Source organism: Ziziphus jujuba, chromosome 8 (assembly GCF_031755915.1).
Source record: "Ziziphus jujuba cultivar Dongzao chromosome 8, ASM3175591v1".
NCBI lineage: Eukaryota > Viridiplantae > Streptophyta > Magnoliopsida > Rosales > Rhamnaceae > Ziziphus > Ziziphus jujuba.
The window spans coordinates 1,554,080-1,568,218 of NC_083386.1; the positions used below are offsets into that span (position 1 = coordinate 1,554,080).

The 14,139-nt window shown below is 31.4% G+C and overlaps 3 protein-coding genes across 3 annotated transcripts in view; 1 reads left to right on the top strand and 2 right to left on the bottom strand.

The window, feature by feature from the left end:
* LOC132804965 (uridine 5'-monophosphate synthase-like) overlaps positions 1–8,773 on the top strand; it is an 83,841-nt gene extending 75,068 nt beyond the window's left edge. The window contains exons 2-6 of the mRNA XM_060819478.1: positions 6,247–6,330; positions 6,875–6,957; positions 7,096–7,183; positions 7,275–7,499; positions 8,382–8,773. Of these exons, the coding sequence (XP_060675461.1) occupies positions 6,247–6,330; positions 6,875–6,957; positions 7,096–7,183; positions 7,275–7,499; positions 8,382–8,510 (609 nt within the window). The 3' untranslated portion in view covers positions 8,511–8,773. The remainder of the gene's footprint in view (positions 1–6,246; positions 6,331–6,874; positions 6,958–7,095; positions 7,184–7,274; positions 7,500–8,381) is intronic.
* A 616-nt stretch (positions 8,774–9,389) lies between these two features.
* On the bottom strand, positions 9,390–12,766 carry LOC107412764 (putative disease resistance protein At3g14460). Its single transcript, XM_016020580.4, has 3 exons — positions 11,254–12,766; positions 10,970–11,053; positions 9,390–9,597 (listed from the first exon to the last, which is right to left on the bottom strand). The coding sequence occupies exons 1-2, from the start codon at positions 12,745–12,747 to the stop codon at positions 11,045–11,047; spliced, it is 1,503 nt and encodes a 500-aa protein (XP_015876066.4). The 5' UTR covers positions 12,748–12,766; the 3' UTR covers positions 9,390–9,597; positions 10,970–11,044.
* LOC132799338 (putative disease resistance protein RGA3) lies at positions 12,753–14,139 on the bottom strand. Its single transcript, XM_060819543.1, has 2 exons — positions 12,820–14,139; positions 12,753–12,761 (listed from the first exon to the last, which is right to left on the bottom strand). Exons 1-2 carry the CDS (start codon positions 14,137–14,139, stop codon positions 12,753–12,755), a joined length of 1,329 nt encoding a protein of 442 aa, XP_060675526.1.

A 14,139-nucleotide genomic window follows, 5' to 3' on the forward strand; every position in this document is an offset into this window, starting at 1 on the left:
ACTCTCGGATTTAGCACCTCCGAAGCTTTCTATTCGAACCTTTTAGTGTACTAGATCTTTTCCACTCTTTCTATGTAAAATATGCCAGGAAAAAACAATATGCAAGAAAAATACATTTTTCTTATTTTTTCTCAAAAAACGTGAGGGAGAGTGAGAGGTTTTTCAAAAATTAATTAAAAAATGAAAACCCTTTGTTTTCTTTTTCTTTTTCACTTTTTCCAAAACGTAAAAACCACTTAAAGCCCATTAACTCCCCACTAACCCCACTAACCCAAATCATTCAATAAAGAAAACGTTTAAAAACGTTACAGATACTTTCATCTATCTACGTATACAGTAAGCCCTGTGTCCACCAAAAAAAAATTTTAAAAAAAATATACAATAAACCCTGTTAATTTATCAACACCAGATTATTTCAAAGTGATGGAGGGATTATATAGGATCCAATGTATATAGTAGCTAGTGTGGCTTGAGAAGGTTCACATTCACAAACATGGTTAGGATGTCAACATTTTAATCATATTAAAGTGTCATAGTAATATTCTTAGGCGATAAACAATTGTATGGCATTGCTCGAATTGTTAAGCTAATTAAAGTAAAATGAATCGTATAAACAAATATATAGGATTAATTCAGGTATCAAATAATGTCATAACCCCTTTCAACCAAATATCCCCTATAAAATAAGTATGCTCACTTAACTCTGTGAAGCACTAAAATCCTCTTCCTTGAGAATTGTATACAATGTCCATAGAAAAGCTAATTATATGCTTGTTTCATTATTGAAAGAAAAAGTTTGACTTTAATATTACTTTTTTAAAAAAATAAAAAAAAAATAGTTTATACAAGACTGGAATTTGTCCTTTTTTCTTTCTTTGTTATTTTGTTCTTATTTTTGCTGTGATTGTCCTGTTTTCTTTCTATTTTAAACTATATATATATATATATATATATCCACTATACATAATTTTTTTTTTTTTTAAAAGGTGAGTCTAGATTTTGCTTTTGGCAGCTTAAAGTGGATTCTATCATTCATACTCATCATCACATTTCTGTCCTGTAATAATTTTATCTTCTAGTGCGTTGTCTGCTTTATTAATTTTGCATCCAAATTTTACTTTTCTTAACACACAGTTTATATTCATTGATCCAGTAGCTAACTTTGTAGATAGAATTAAGTTAATTATGTTGGAGAAATAATACAAGGAAAGAAATATCTGTTAATATAGATTTTATTTATAAATAAATAACAAATAAATAAACACAATTAAATAAATATAGCCTGTAAATGATGGATCAAGGCATGTATAATACGCTGTTTTTAGAGAAGATACGCCCCCTGCACTGGTAATATTAATGCATTCATTTCTAAAGATATAATGATCTTTCAGAAATTCTAAGGGGCAGCAATAGAATTTCCCATGAACCCTTTTAGTATTCCTGTATATATTTATATATATATATATATATATATTGCAGTAGTAAAATAATTTTTTATAACAATAATAAGAAAATATGAAGGACTTGAAAAGAGTTATTTAGAGAGAACAATAAAAAATCATTGACTTTCCATTACTGTATATTTCTAAATGGAAAAGAATGGTTCTATTTATAGAGTTGTAAAAAAATAGCCGTTAAACTACTTAGCAAAACTTTAGATAATAAGTTGCACAATATTTACAACAAAGTTAACGTTACTCAACAAATAGATGCTACAATATAGAACTTTAAAAGATAGATAAGTGTTAAAAGTTGACTAAAACTCTAACCACACCTACTATTTAATAGGAAAATAGTTTGACTACAACTATAATTCTTAGTCAAAAGGATCTACCATATAAAAACACATAAGCAATATGTATTTTGTAAAATAAATTCTAATAATAATTTTAAAACAATTACAACAATCCGCCACATAATTAAAAATTATGAAAATATAACTTTATAAAATAAATATATTATTAAACATTTTTTACTGTGCAATAGATGTAGATACCTTCTGGGTTTGAACCAACACTTAGTATTTATAAGTTTCCATCTGAAAGAACTATAGTGAGCTAAAGTCTTGAACTAGGCCTTTTTAACCAGATTTTCACTCATAATACACACAGTACAGGTAAACTTTTGAGTTCTAATCTAGTTTGTGCTTTAACGGTCATGCGCACATGTATCTCTATCATGAATATTTTTATAGAGTTGCCCAATCTCTCATGGTAGTAGCCACACTACCATACTCACTTAGGTGAAATCTTCAAGGGTAGTCTATGATCAACTCCCATTTAGAGTTAAAACTCTTCCTATACTATCACAAATTTTAAGCACTACCACCATAGGAATGAAATTAATAAATTCTTCTCAATATAAAATAGTGCTTCATAGTCACACTCCAGTTTTGTTCTTACTCATTGAACCTCCTTCATGGGATCTTCAATCACAAAGGTTGGATGTCCACTGTGGTGACTATATTTATAGACTTTGATTTCATTCCTTGATTCCATTCCCCTTGATGATTTAAAAATATATATCAAACATGTTAATTGCACATTTTCTTAAAGAATTCCAAATAAGTATAAGAGAAATCCACCAATAGCTATCTGACAGAGACTTGAGCCTTCTAGAATAATAATATAATCTTTGAACTTGAAAAAGCTATCAAAATATAGAAAAATCCCAAGAAATCCAAAGAAACCAATATTCTAGCTTGAAAAAGCTATCAATAAATCCAATGCTCTTTTTGATATAGATAATTCCCATGCTCTTCTTAATAGTTGAGTAAGAATTTTATAGAGATATTTGCCAACATTTAGTAGTGATTGAACCAAACTTCAAAATATACATACTTAAAAATTTTGTAGGAATTGTATTGACAATGTCAATATATCCATATCATCTCCTACAAAACATGAATAAAAAATTAGTATATCAACATAAAATCTAAATGCAACTTAGACAATAATAATTACCTCCACATTTAAAAGTATACTATAAAAATAAATGATAAAACTTCTTACCATCATTTACAAAAAAGTACGATAATAAAATAAAAATAAATAAATTACATAATATTTTGTCATGGTTTCATACATAAATATCCTTCCAGCAAAGTTTATAGCCATAAAATAGATCATGGTATAAATGAGCACATTTAACCATATTTAATGTGTTTCTATAAAGTATCGAAGAATTTATATATAAATATATAAAACCATTATTAGGACCTAGTAAAAATATTATCTCAATAAACAGGAAGCATAAAGTATAGCTAACCACAACATAAATTAGATTTATATAAACAAAACAACTCTATAAGAATATTACAGTGCATACAACATAAAGGTCAAACAAAATAATTTACTTTGCCAATAGCATGCATAAAATGCAGAAACCATTCCAATTCAATAATAACCAATAAACTATATGCTTACAAAAATAGAATAAAAAACAGAACTCTATATCAAACACCAACTCTTGACGTTTCCAACTACTAACAATGACATTAACTTACTATATCACCCCTATCTTCATATTTTTCCTTTTACCAAATAAAAAGGAAAAGTTATTGACTTACCCACCATAAGAGCAATAAAAGATACTGTGATATAGAATAAGACTAAAGGAAAGATAAGAATAAATAAATCATCTGAGATATATTTTATCATTGTTTCACACAGAGATATATATTTTTTTTTCTATAATAAATACAAAGCAACATGGATACACATTTAAATATAGAACATACAAACATACATGTGTCGTACTAATTAATATGTCATTTATCAAAAATAAATAAATAAAACAAACTGATTTTTTTTTTTTCACGTACAACAATATGATATCAAAATAACTTTTTTTTTCTTTTTTTCTTTTTTTAAAGATAAATCAAATTCGTTTGATGTAGAAACTCGTTCACCACATATATGTATATCATTCATCACATATATACACATACATGGACAAGTGTCAAAAATTCATGAGTACAACTATCAAATGGAAATCTTGCTAAATGAGCTCTTAATTAATTTTATTTTATTTTTCAATAATAGCAAAAACAAGCAAACCAATAAAAAGAATAGGAATAAACTAAAATAATATTTATAAGCTATCATAGCTTCAAATATTTAAATAACTAAACAATATTTTAATATTTTTTTTTTAGAAATTATTGATTTATCAAAATATATATATAAAATTATGAACATAATCCAAACTTGTACATATATAAAAGTACAGAATATAGATAATAGATATTTCAAAACCATATCTTCTTCAAGAATGTTGGAGAAATAATATAAAGAAAGAGATATCTGTTAATATAAATTTTATTTATAAATAAATAAGAAATAAGTAAACACAATTAAATAAAACATAACCTGTAAATGATGGATCAAGACATGTATAATACGCTGTTCTTAAAGAAGATATGCCCCTTCTGCACCTGTAATATTAATGCATTCCTCTCTAGAGATACAACTATTTTTAGAAATTCTAAAATGCAGCAATAGAATTTTCCACGAACTCTTTTAGTATTTTTGTAATGCTCAAAGTATATATATATATATATATATATATATATATATATGTATTGTAGTAGTAAAATGATTTTTTATAATAATAATAAAAAAATGTAGAGAACTTGAAAAAAGTTATTTAGAGAGAAAAATAGAGAATTATTGACTTTTTATTTCTGTATGTTTCTAAATGAAAAATAAAAGAAGGCTTCTATTTATAAAGTTGCAAAAATATAACCATTAAACTACTTAGCAAAATTTTAGATAATAAGTTGTACAATATTTACAACAAAGTTAACGTTACTTAACATATAAATGCTATAAGATAGGATTCTAAAAGATAAATAAGTATTAATAGTTAATTAAAACTCTATCCACACCTACTATTTAATAGAAAAATAATTTAACTACAACTATAATTCTTAATCAAAAGCATCTAATATATAAAAATATATAAACAATATATATTTTGTAAAATAAATTTTAATAATAATTTTAAAATAGTTACGACAAATGATATGTCATATACTTTTGAATATTTATCTAATATACCTCTGTTCAAGTACACATCTGTTTAAATATTAATATTCATAAATTGGCGAAATGTTTTAAGACATTTTAGTCAACAACACTTTCATGTACATCAAGAGTCACCAAATCATTTAATAATTATAAAAATTCAAAAACTATATCTTAATAATTATGTTTTATTTGTTTAGTAAAAATTAATTTAGTTTCTCAAAAATATTGTTCGTTTTGTCTTGTACTAAAAATTGTTTAGATAATGAAAACCAAAAAATATTTATAATTATATAATCGAGTTTATAAAAATAATTTTTTTATTACTGTAAGCCCCCCCCCCCCCCCCCCCCCCCCCCCCAAAAAAAAAAAAAAAAAAGAAAAAAAGAGAGAAAATATGGTGTAAATCATAAGCTTAATTAGGGAAAAATCTTGATTAGAGGATAGAGGGTTTATAGTGAGACAGTAGGTGTGCTAAACCCAGTGAGCCACCACCAACAAAAACACAAAAGCCCTTACCAAAAAAACACAGATTTTTGAGAGCGAAGCTCATCATCGGAAAATGTCATCGTCGCAGTCGATGGAATCCCTAATCCTCCAACTGCACGAAATCTCCGCCGTCAAGTTCGGCGACTTCAAGCTCAAGTCCGGTATCTCCTCCCCAATCTACATAGACCTCCGCCTCATCGTGTGAAGCCATAACTAGAAAGTGTGAAGCCGCGCGGGCTACAGGAAGTCACGTGAATTTTGTACTAGGTAGATAGCACTAGCATATTGTCAGTTAGTCAGCGTTATGTGGATAAATGATTGTCTAAGCCAGACCTATCCCATCACGAATTGTAGGCCCAGCTAATCCATAGTTGAACACCAAAAAAATCCACCGTAATTATGCCTGAAAAGAAAAGAAAAAGAAGAAAAGAAGAAAAGAAAAGATGGTGAAAGTATGAAAAGCAAGCTAAACTTCAGATTGGTCAGGCATTTGTTCTGATTTGTCTGAAAAATCTCATAAAGCAATAACTTAGGTTGGTGGTGAAATAAAAAAAAAGCAGAAAAATCAGTCTCAAAGGGTATAAATATGGCTGAACTACAATAATAAGAATTCTAACTTCAATGGTTTTTGCATAATACATTGATCAATTAAACATTGAATTTGATTATTTGTTTGAATCTGCAAAGATAGTGAATTATGAAGGCTGTCTCATAATACTCCTACATGCAGGTTGGGCCTGAGATTTGCCTGTTGAAAACCCATGTCGATATATTGCCTGATTTCACCCCAGATTTTGGTTCTAAGCTGCGATCGGTATAACTACTTTTCCCAGTTAAAAGATTGTTAATCATTCTTGTTATATTTATTTTATTGGTTGCTGTTGTTCATTTAGTTCTCCGATACCAGAAGAAGTTCTGCTTTGATGTTACAGACACCCGTAAACTTTTTTTCTTTTAAACAATTATTCAGTTTCCCTTTTGTAAATATACTTGTTTTGGTGAAACTGTTTGCATTACTTATTCAGAGAAAAGAAAAGGAACTTTCCTCCTAGTCCGTTTTGTTGCTTTTGATGGGAATTCTGTCTATAGATTGAGATGGAAAATCAGTTCTTAACTTCTTACTTTGGACTTGTCTGAGTTTCATTTTTAATGATATATCCAAGTGTTCTTTACCCGACACTCTTCGGTAGGATGACTTTAACAAATTGTTAACCATGCATTTACCATCTATGAAGATGAGTGTCACTTGAGTTATTTTGAAGCTATTATCGCTTTTGTTGAATTGTGATTAATATTTGAGCTTTTGGGTTGATCCTAACAACCAAGTTATAACTAATATGCCATTTATCTAATGGAAGATTGCAGACGGATATAATTTCTTAATCTTTGAAGATCGTAAGTTTGCGGGCATTGGAAACACAGTAACAATGCAGTATGAAGGGTGCGACTTAGATTCCCTTGTTTAATTTCCTATCTCTACTTTTATTTTATTATTAAATTTTACTATATTACTGTCTTTGCCTTTTCCATTTTAGTGTTATTGCCTTTGCCTGAGGATTCTTGGTTCTTTTGATTGCAGCAGTATCTTTCATATATTGGATTGGGCTGATATAATTAATGCTCACATAATCTCTGGTCCTGAGATAGTTGACGGACTGAAATTGAAGGTCTGAGCTGATATCTATTATGATTGTCGATTGGAGTCAGGTCTTCAATTAAATAGCCTCGAATATATTGGTGCTCTTGTACTTTATGCAGGGTTTGCCTCGTGGTAGGGGCCTGTTGCTGCTCGCTGAAATGAGCTCAGCTGGTAACCTTGCTGAAGGGGACTACACAGCTGCAGCAGTGAAAATTGCTGAGGATCATTCCGACTTCGTCATTGGTTTCATTTCAGTAAATCCAGCTTTTATCCATGCAACTCCAGGAGTTCAAATGGTGAAGGGTGGCGATGCTCTTGGTCAACAATATAACACTCCACATTCTGTAAGTTCTATGGTCACTTTAAACTTATATACCTTTTCCTCTTTGCTATATATTGGGAGATATGTATCTTTTCTTCTTTTCCTGTTAGTTTGATCAACTTTGTTAGGCATAAAAAATTTAAGGGGCTTAAAAGCTTTAACAATTTGCCTGTTTTGTTAAGGTTGTCTATGGCTCCATGCTCAAGCTGTCTCATTGCTCATCTCATATTTGTATAGGGAAATTCATACCACTTAATAAGCAAAATTTTACTCTAAAGCCTTTACAATTTACAATTTCCAGTGATAGATTTAACTTTTGAACTAAATTGTACCTAACGATGATGGGGTCCTTGAAAAAGAAAGAAGTTTGATTCCGTTTTCTTACTGGACTAACTACAAGTGAGTTTATTATTAATTGACTTATCAACTGGTAGAGCATAAGCATTTTACCACTTATGATTTTGTAAAACAAGATAGAGAGTTGAAACATCATAGAAATTGATTGTCAAGAGTTTAGATAGTGAACATGCTTACTTTGAGTTTACATTGATAAGAATTCAAACATTAAAGAGGACGTTGTATCTTGATGGATGATGGAGTTTTGTATATCATCTATGGCGTCATTTTCAATTTTTCCTCCCTAATGGGATAAAAATTTATTCTACTATTGTTGTTGTTATTATTATTATTATTCTCTGTTTTCATTAATGATTCTTGATTTTTAAGTTTTTCTAAATTGAAATGAATTTTTTTTTAGGGAAAGACACAACCAATTCTTAATCTTCTTTACCGGTCGCAGTCTTTAACTGCTGGATGATGAATATGTGCGCTTCTCTAGGCCATGAATAGCAGTTTTGTAAATACTATTTTGTGGCTTTTCTGACTCAGATAAATGGTGTTCCAGGTCATCTATGATAGAGGTAGTGATATTATAATCGTCGGCCGTGGAATTATAAAGGCTGCAGACCCTGCAGAGGCAGCTCGAGAATACCGTGTTCAAGGATGGGATGCCTACTTGTCGAAATGCAGTTAAGTTAAAAGTGGCAATTGGGGTCTCTTTCTTTCGGTTGAATTTGTTAAATGATATGACTAAAGAAGAGTCAAATTTTCATCCGGAAGGATTTTTGGTATTTTTTATCCATAAAACGTGAACTTCAGCATCAATGGATTGTGGAAATCTTCAGCTTGATATTATGAGTGCCACTGCTCTATATACATAGGCGTTTTGTGGTTGGAAACCAGGAAACATGAATGCAATATTCTTGTTACTTGTTGAAAAAGCCTTTTCCTTGGTTTTCGTAATTATGTTATGACCTGGTCTAAATCGAGAGTAGAAATAGAATCCTTCAACAGTACTAAGAATCGATGTGTTTTGTCAAAGTAAACTTGTTCATTATTAGTGGTAACATGGGTGGGGGGTTAAGATATAAATATGATATCAACACAGTTACAAAATATAGATTACTCTTGCCGCGTAAAATAATACGTATCAGCATGGTAGGCTAATATCAAATTATTCACATCAAAACAATTATCAACCGGCAATACTGTTCCATGCATTAAGTTTTATGTCATATCGGAGGATTATAATTTGTTACTTTTTTAATACTAGACCATGTTTGGTTAATATATTAGCGGGAATTAATACATGGTGAACAAAATTTTTGATGATTGTTGAGCATTTAATACATATTTCTGAAGAAGCATTTGCTTGTCCATGTTGGAAAACAGAATTTCCATTATTGTTAAGTTATTGCCAACAAGCTGGAGGAGTCATACACAGCATTACTCGAAAAAGGAAAAAAAAAAAAAAAAAAAGAAAAGAAAAGAAAGCAGTGACTTTTACCACTGGATTTTCTTAAAAGGACAAAGTGTATAGCTTTGAATTACAAAAAGATACAAGGGCTTGCAATTCAATATAGCAAATATAAATAACAATCATTATATTTACGTCCTTTTCGTGTTACAAATAAATAACTACTTTATGATATTCAAAGTTCTGATTACATACAATTCAGTAATTGCAAATTTATTGAATTAAAATTGAAGTTATTACATTCAAGTCCTTTTGTTGTTACACTTGAGAGATTAATGATGAAGTGGTTGAGCTTAGGTGAAACCTGCAAAATGATAAATAAGATTACATTTAAAACAGAGCAACCCTATTCATTGGACACATCTCATCACTTTCACTAAGCCCAAAAAAATAAAAGAGAAAATAATTATAACAATAACAAGAATAATGCTAGAAGTATCAAGATGTTTCGTCAAAAGATGAGCTACTATCTTATCTGTTTATGATTAATTATATTTATCTATTCAAACATTAACATAGCATCAATTTTAGGTAAATTTTTTGATAAACTTGTTGATACCTTTAACATTATTCTTTTAACATTATAAAAAAAATAGAAAAAATATATAAGACAAAGCAAAGTTATAAACCAATGCAAAGGTATATAGGGCATAAACATCGCTCCAGCTTTAATTTGGTTCACAGCCTAATTGCCATTCTTCCCAGTTCATCGTTTCGTAAAAAGCAGAGCTTTTTGGGTTTTGGGAATAATTATAATAAAATCAAGAATGCAAAAGTTAGAAAAAAAATTTCTTTGCTAAACATTAATGAATTAATCAAATTATGATAAATGTAGAGATTAAAAACATTAAAGTTACAGAGTTCTGCATTAAATATTCAACGTCTACTGGAAATCAGTAATTCTTGAATGCAATGCAATGTTTGATGCTTAAGTCATGTGATGAGCATATGCTATACAGAACTAGGTTGTGAAGCAAATTATTGGTTAATCATACATAATGCAAAAATATATAACTTAGAAAAACACTATATCGACTTAAAATCTTAAAAATAGAAAATATTCTTTTTGGGTAAATATTGAAGCTGCAGCTTGTGTTTGCTGTTTGAAATGAAAATATTCTTTTTGGAATACATGTTACAACCTTAAGAAATCAGGAAGCTGAATTAGAAGAAAAGATGGAGAAAATGAAAAACAAAACAAACAGAGAAATATAAACTAAATCTAACTAAAACATAATGATTAATAACCTGTAAAAGTAAAGACAGGTACAGATGCATATGGATAAAAACAATTTATATATATGTGTAGCAAACAACACTTCCTATAGAGTTTTGGAGTTTGTCCAAAAAACCAGAATAAAAATCATACAATATATATATATATATATATATAATTATTATATTTTGAATGAAATGATATACAAATAATTATTATTAAATAGGAATGCATAATGCATTTGAGTTTTGGATGGAAATGAAATAGCTTGTCATACGAGATTATATGGAATGCATGACCATCACAGCTACTTACAATAGGTCGAAAGGAATAAGCACTTGAACAAGTTGGAAAATGCTTTTATTAATGGTTCAATATTGTTGTCTAGCCAAGGAAAACAAATTAAAACCAGATGAGGATTATTGGATTTCAAACCGAATTATAAGAAGAGGAAGGGTACCTTAATTTCCATATATAACAAGTTGATTTAGAAATCAAATGAAATGCATCATCGTCGCTGATGTTGTACTCGGATCTAGATAGTCTGCAATTTTAGCAATTGTTGATAATTGAATTATTTATTTATTTAATTCAAAAAGGAAAAACAAAATACTAAAAAATAAAAAATAAAAAGGATGTGTCAAACTAAACCATTAATTAATTTAAATGATATATATATATATATATATATATATATATATATATATCTATATATAGAGAGAGAAGAGAGTTATAAAATTGTACCTCTTGACCATCAATGATGATGCATGGGATGTGAGAAATCTCGGTAAACTCCTCTTCCGATTTTTGCAGAGATTGTGATAGTACCCCGCAGGCGTTGATACACAGAGTGTGCAATGGAGTGAGTTTGAGAAAGGGTGGTAGTGATTTGAGATTGCCACAATTTTCAATTCTTAAGACATCGAGACACGGCATAACTCCCGATCGAAGACTAGTGCGTGCAGTGCCTTCCCAATCTTCCCAATCCCGCATGTTGTAAAACCCAAGCCCTTTCAGTTTTGGGAATGAGACAGCTTCAGCTTGCTCCACTCCAAGGCCCAGCAACTCATCACCTATCTTTTTCACTTTATCCAACCCATCAATAACAAGCTCTTCGAGTGAAGGTAGTAGGCTTCCCAAAGGAGGTAAACTCTCACACTGCTTGCAGTGTATAATGTGGAGCCCCCTCAACTTATCCAACCCCATCATCCATTTGGGATACAAATTGGTACCCTTATACTCTGTGATTCCTAAATACATCAAGCTTGGATGTGGTTGTAAGGCTTCAAGTATCCCAAATTCATCTTCTTCGTCTCTAATTTCCTCCTTTTTTTCACTCCCTCCAAAATCTAGAATTAGGGTTACTAGACATTCCCAATACATTAGCTCACTCTTGCTCCGATTTATCAAATTACAGCACTTAGTTATTTTAAAAACAGACGATTGAAATCGAAGGTGATTCAACTTTTTCAAATCTCTTAGACTCAAAAAATATGCTGCTTCACTCTTCTTTGGTACAACCATTGTGTCTAGCGTCCGAAGTTGAGTTAGTCCACCAATTCCTTTCGGCAACCCCACCAATGCATGACAGCCATTCACAAGAAGGTGCCTCAAATTCACTAGCTTTCCCATCCCTTCTGGTAGTCTTTGAAGCCGCCTGCAACCTTCAATCATTAAAGTTTGTAAATTGCATAAATCACATACTTCATCTGGCAATTCTTGCAAATTCATGCTATTGTACACGTTGAGATATCTCAAATGTATCAACTGCCCAATTTGCTCTGGTACCTTTGTCATTTTGCTAGATGTCAAAAATAGTGTTCTAAGATGTTTCAGATAACGAAAGTTTTGATGAAAGAACACCATATTTTCATCACCTAAACTAGTATTTGAAGTACAATCTATGAAGAGGGAACGCAGATTACTTTGATCAAATATTGAAGTAGGAATTTGGGGAAAATTAGGTGCTAATACCAAGGTAGAGTGCCGGATCTTTTCAACACCAGGAGGCTCTGTTTTCTCCATATCAACTCCAACTCCCATGGTAGAGCATTCGTTTCTTGTCAAAAATTGGGCAAAGTCGTGCAATGTTTCGTGCATTTTGCATCCTAGAATTGTTCTATCAAAACCTATGCGGAGATCTTGAAAGAAAGACCGCATGGTTAGAATTTTAAAGCTTTTTTCACCTTCTTCCTCCGGATTTTGACTACCACTTAAATAACCTTGTGACATCCACATCTGAATCAAACGATCTCTCCAAAACACAAAATGTTTAGGAAATATAGAACAATAAGAGAAGCAACGTCTTACTCTAGGAGACAAATCATAATAGCTCAGGAAGAATGGAGCAAAAGTTTTGGTTTGTTCATCTTTCAATTCCCAGAATCTACTAGATAGAACATCCTTCCACTCCTTTTCAGTCACCTTGGAACACATCAAACTTCCTAAGCTCTTTGCTACAAGAGGCAAGCCTTTGCACTTGCTTGCAATTTGCCTCCCAACTCTCTCTAATTGTTTGCACTCTTCACTATTTCTTTCCCTAAACGCAAGTCCGCTGATTATTGACCAACAATCCTCATCAGACAGCAGTTGCATGGTAATCATTTGGGCGGCTGCTCCCATCATTCTAGCAACTTCCTCTTTTCTGGTTGTTACCAACACTCTACTTCCTACAGCACCTAATCTAAGCACTTGTATGAATTTTTCCCATTTTTCATGGTCATCACTCCATACATCATCTAGGACAAGAAAGAACTTCTTTCCCTCGATGGAGTCCCGAATACGTTCGAATAAAGCTTCCAGTGTTTCTAAATTTTGGTGACCACCTTTGAGAGACTCAATAATTGCTTTGGCAACTTTAATCTCGTCAAAAGTGTCTGAAACACACGCCCATATCCGCTCAGGGAAGTGTGCTTTGATCTTTGCATCATTGAATGCAAGTTGGGCAAGAGTGGTTTTCCCAATTGCCCCCATCCCCACAATAGGGATGATAACAGGAACTGATTTACCACCACCAGGCCCTTCACTACTCTCATTAAGCAACTTTTCAATTAGAGCATTCTTAGGCCCATCCAGACCATACACTTGAGACTCATCAACAAAGGAGATAGTCTCTCTTGTATGCTTTTGAACACCTTTTGTTGTTTCCAAAGAGTAATGTTGTTTCTCTTTTGCGATCTTTTCTAATGTTTCATTAAGCTCTTTGATTCGGTGAGCAATATCTCGGCGAACACCAACTCGTTTAAGTTGGTTGACATAAAAGCAAGAAGAGTTCAATGGAAGACATACCTTCTTCTTCATCTTATCAGCTGCTTTTTTATGGTCACCATTTTCTTCCGCTTCCACACGTTTCTGAATTTTGGATTTGAGAGTTTCAGAGCTCCACTCGTCCAGCACATCATCGATGTCATAAGAAACATCATTGAGCTTCTCCAACCAACGTCTAACACCGGGATTGCGCACTTGTTTCCTTTCGGCGTCCTCCAGCACAGCTTGTATGTCTTTGAGCTTTCTTCTGAGACTGGATATGTTTTCATCAACATCCTTCACCAGCCTCAGCTCTTGCATTGCCAAGTCAGTTGTGATAGAAACCAACTGCCCCAGCACCCCAGAAACCAAAGCCTCCGCCAT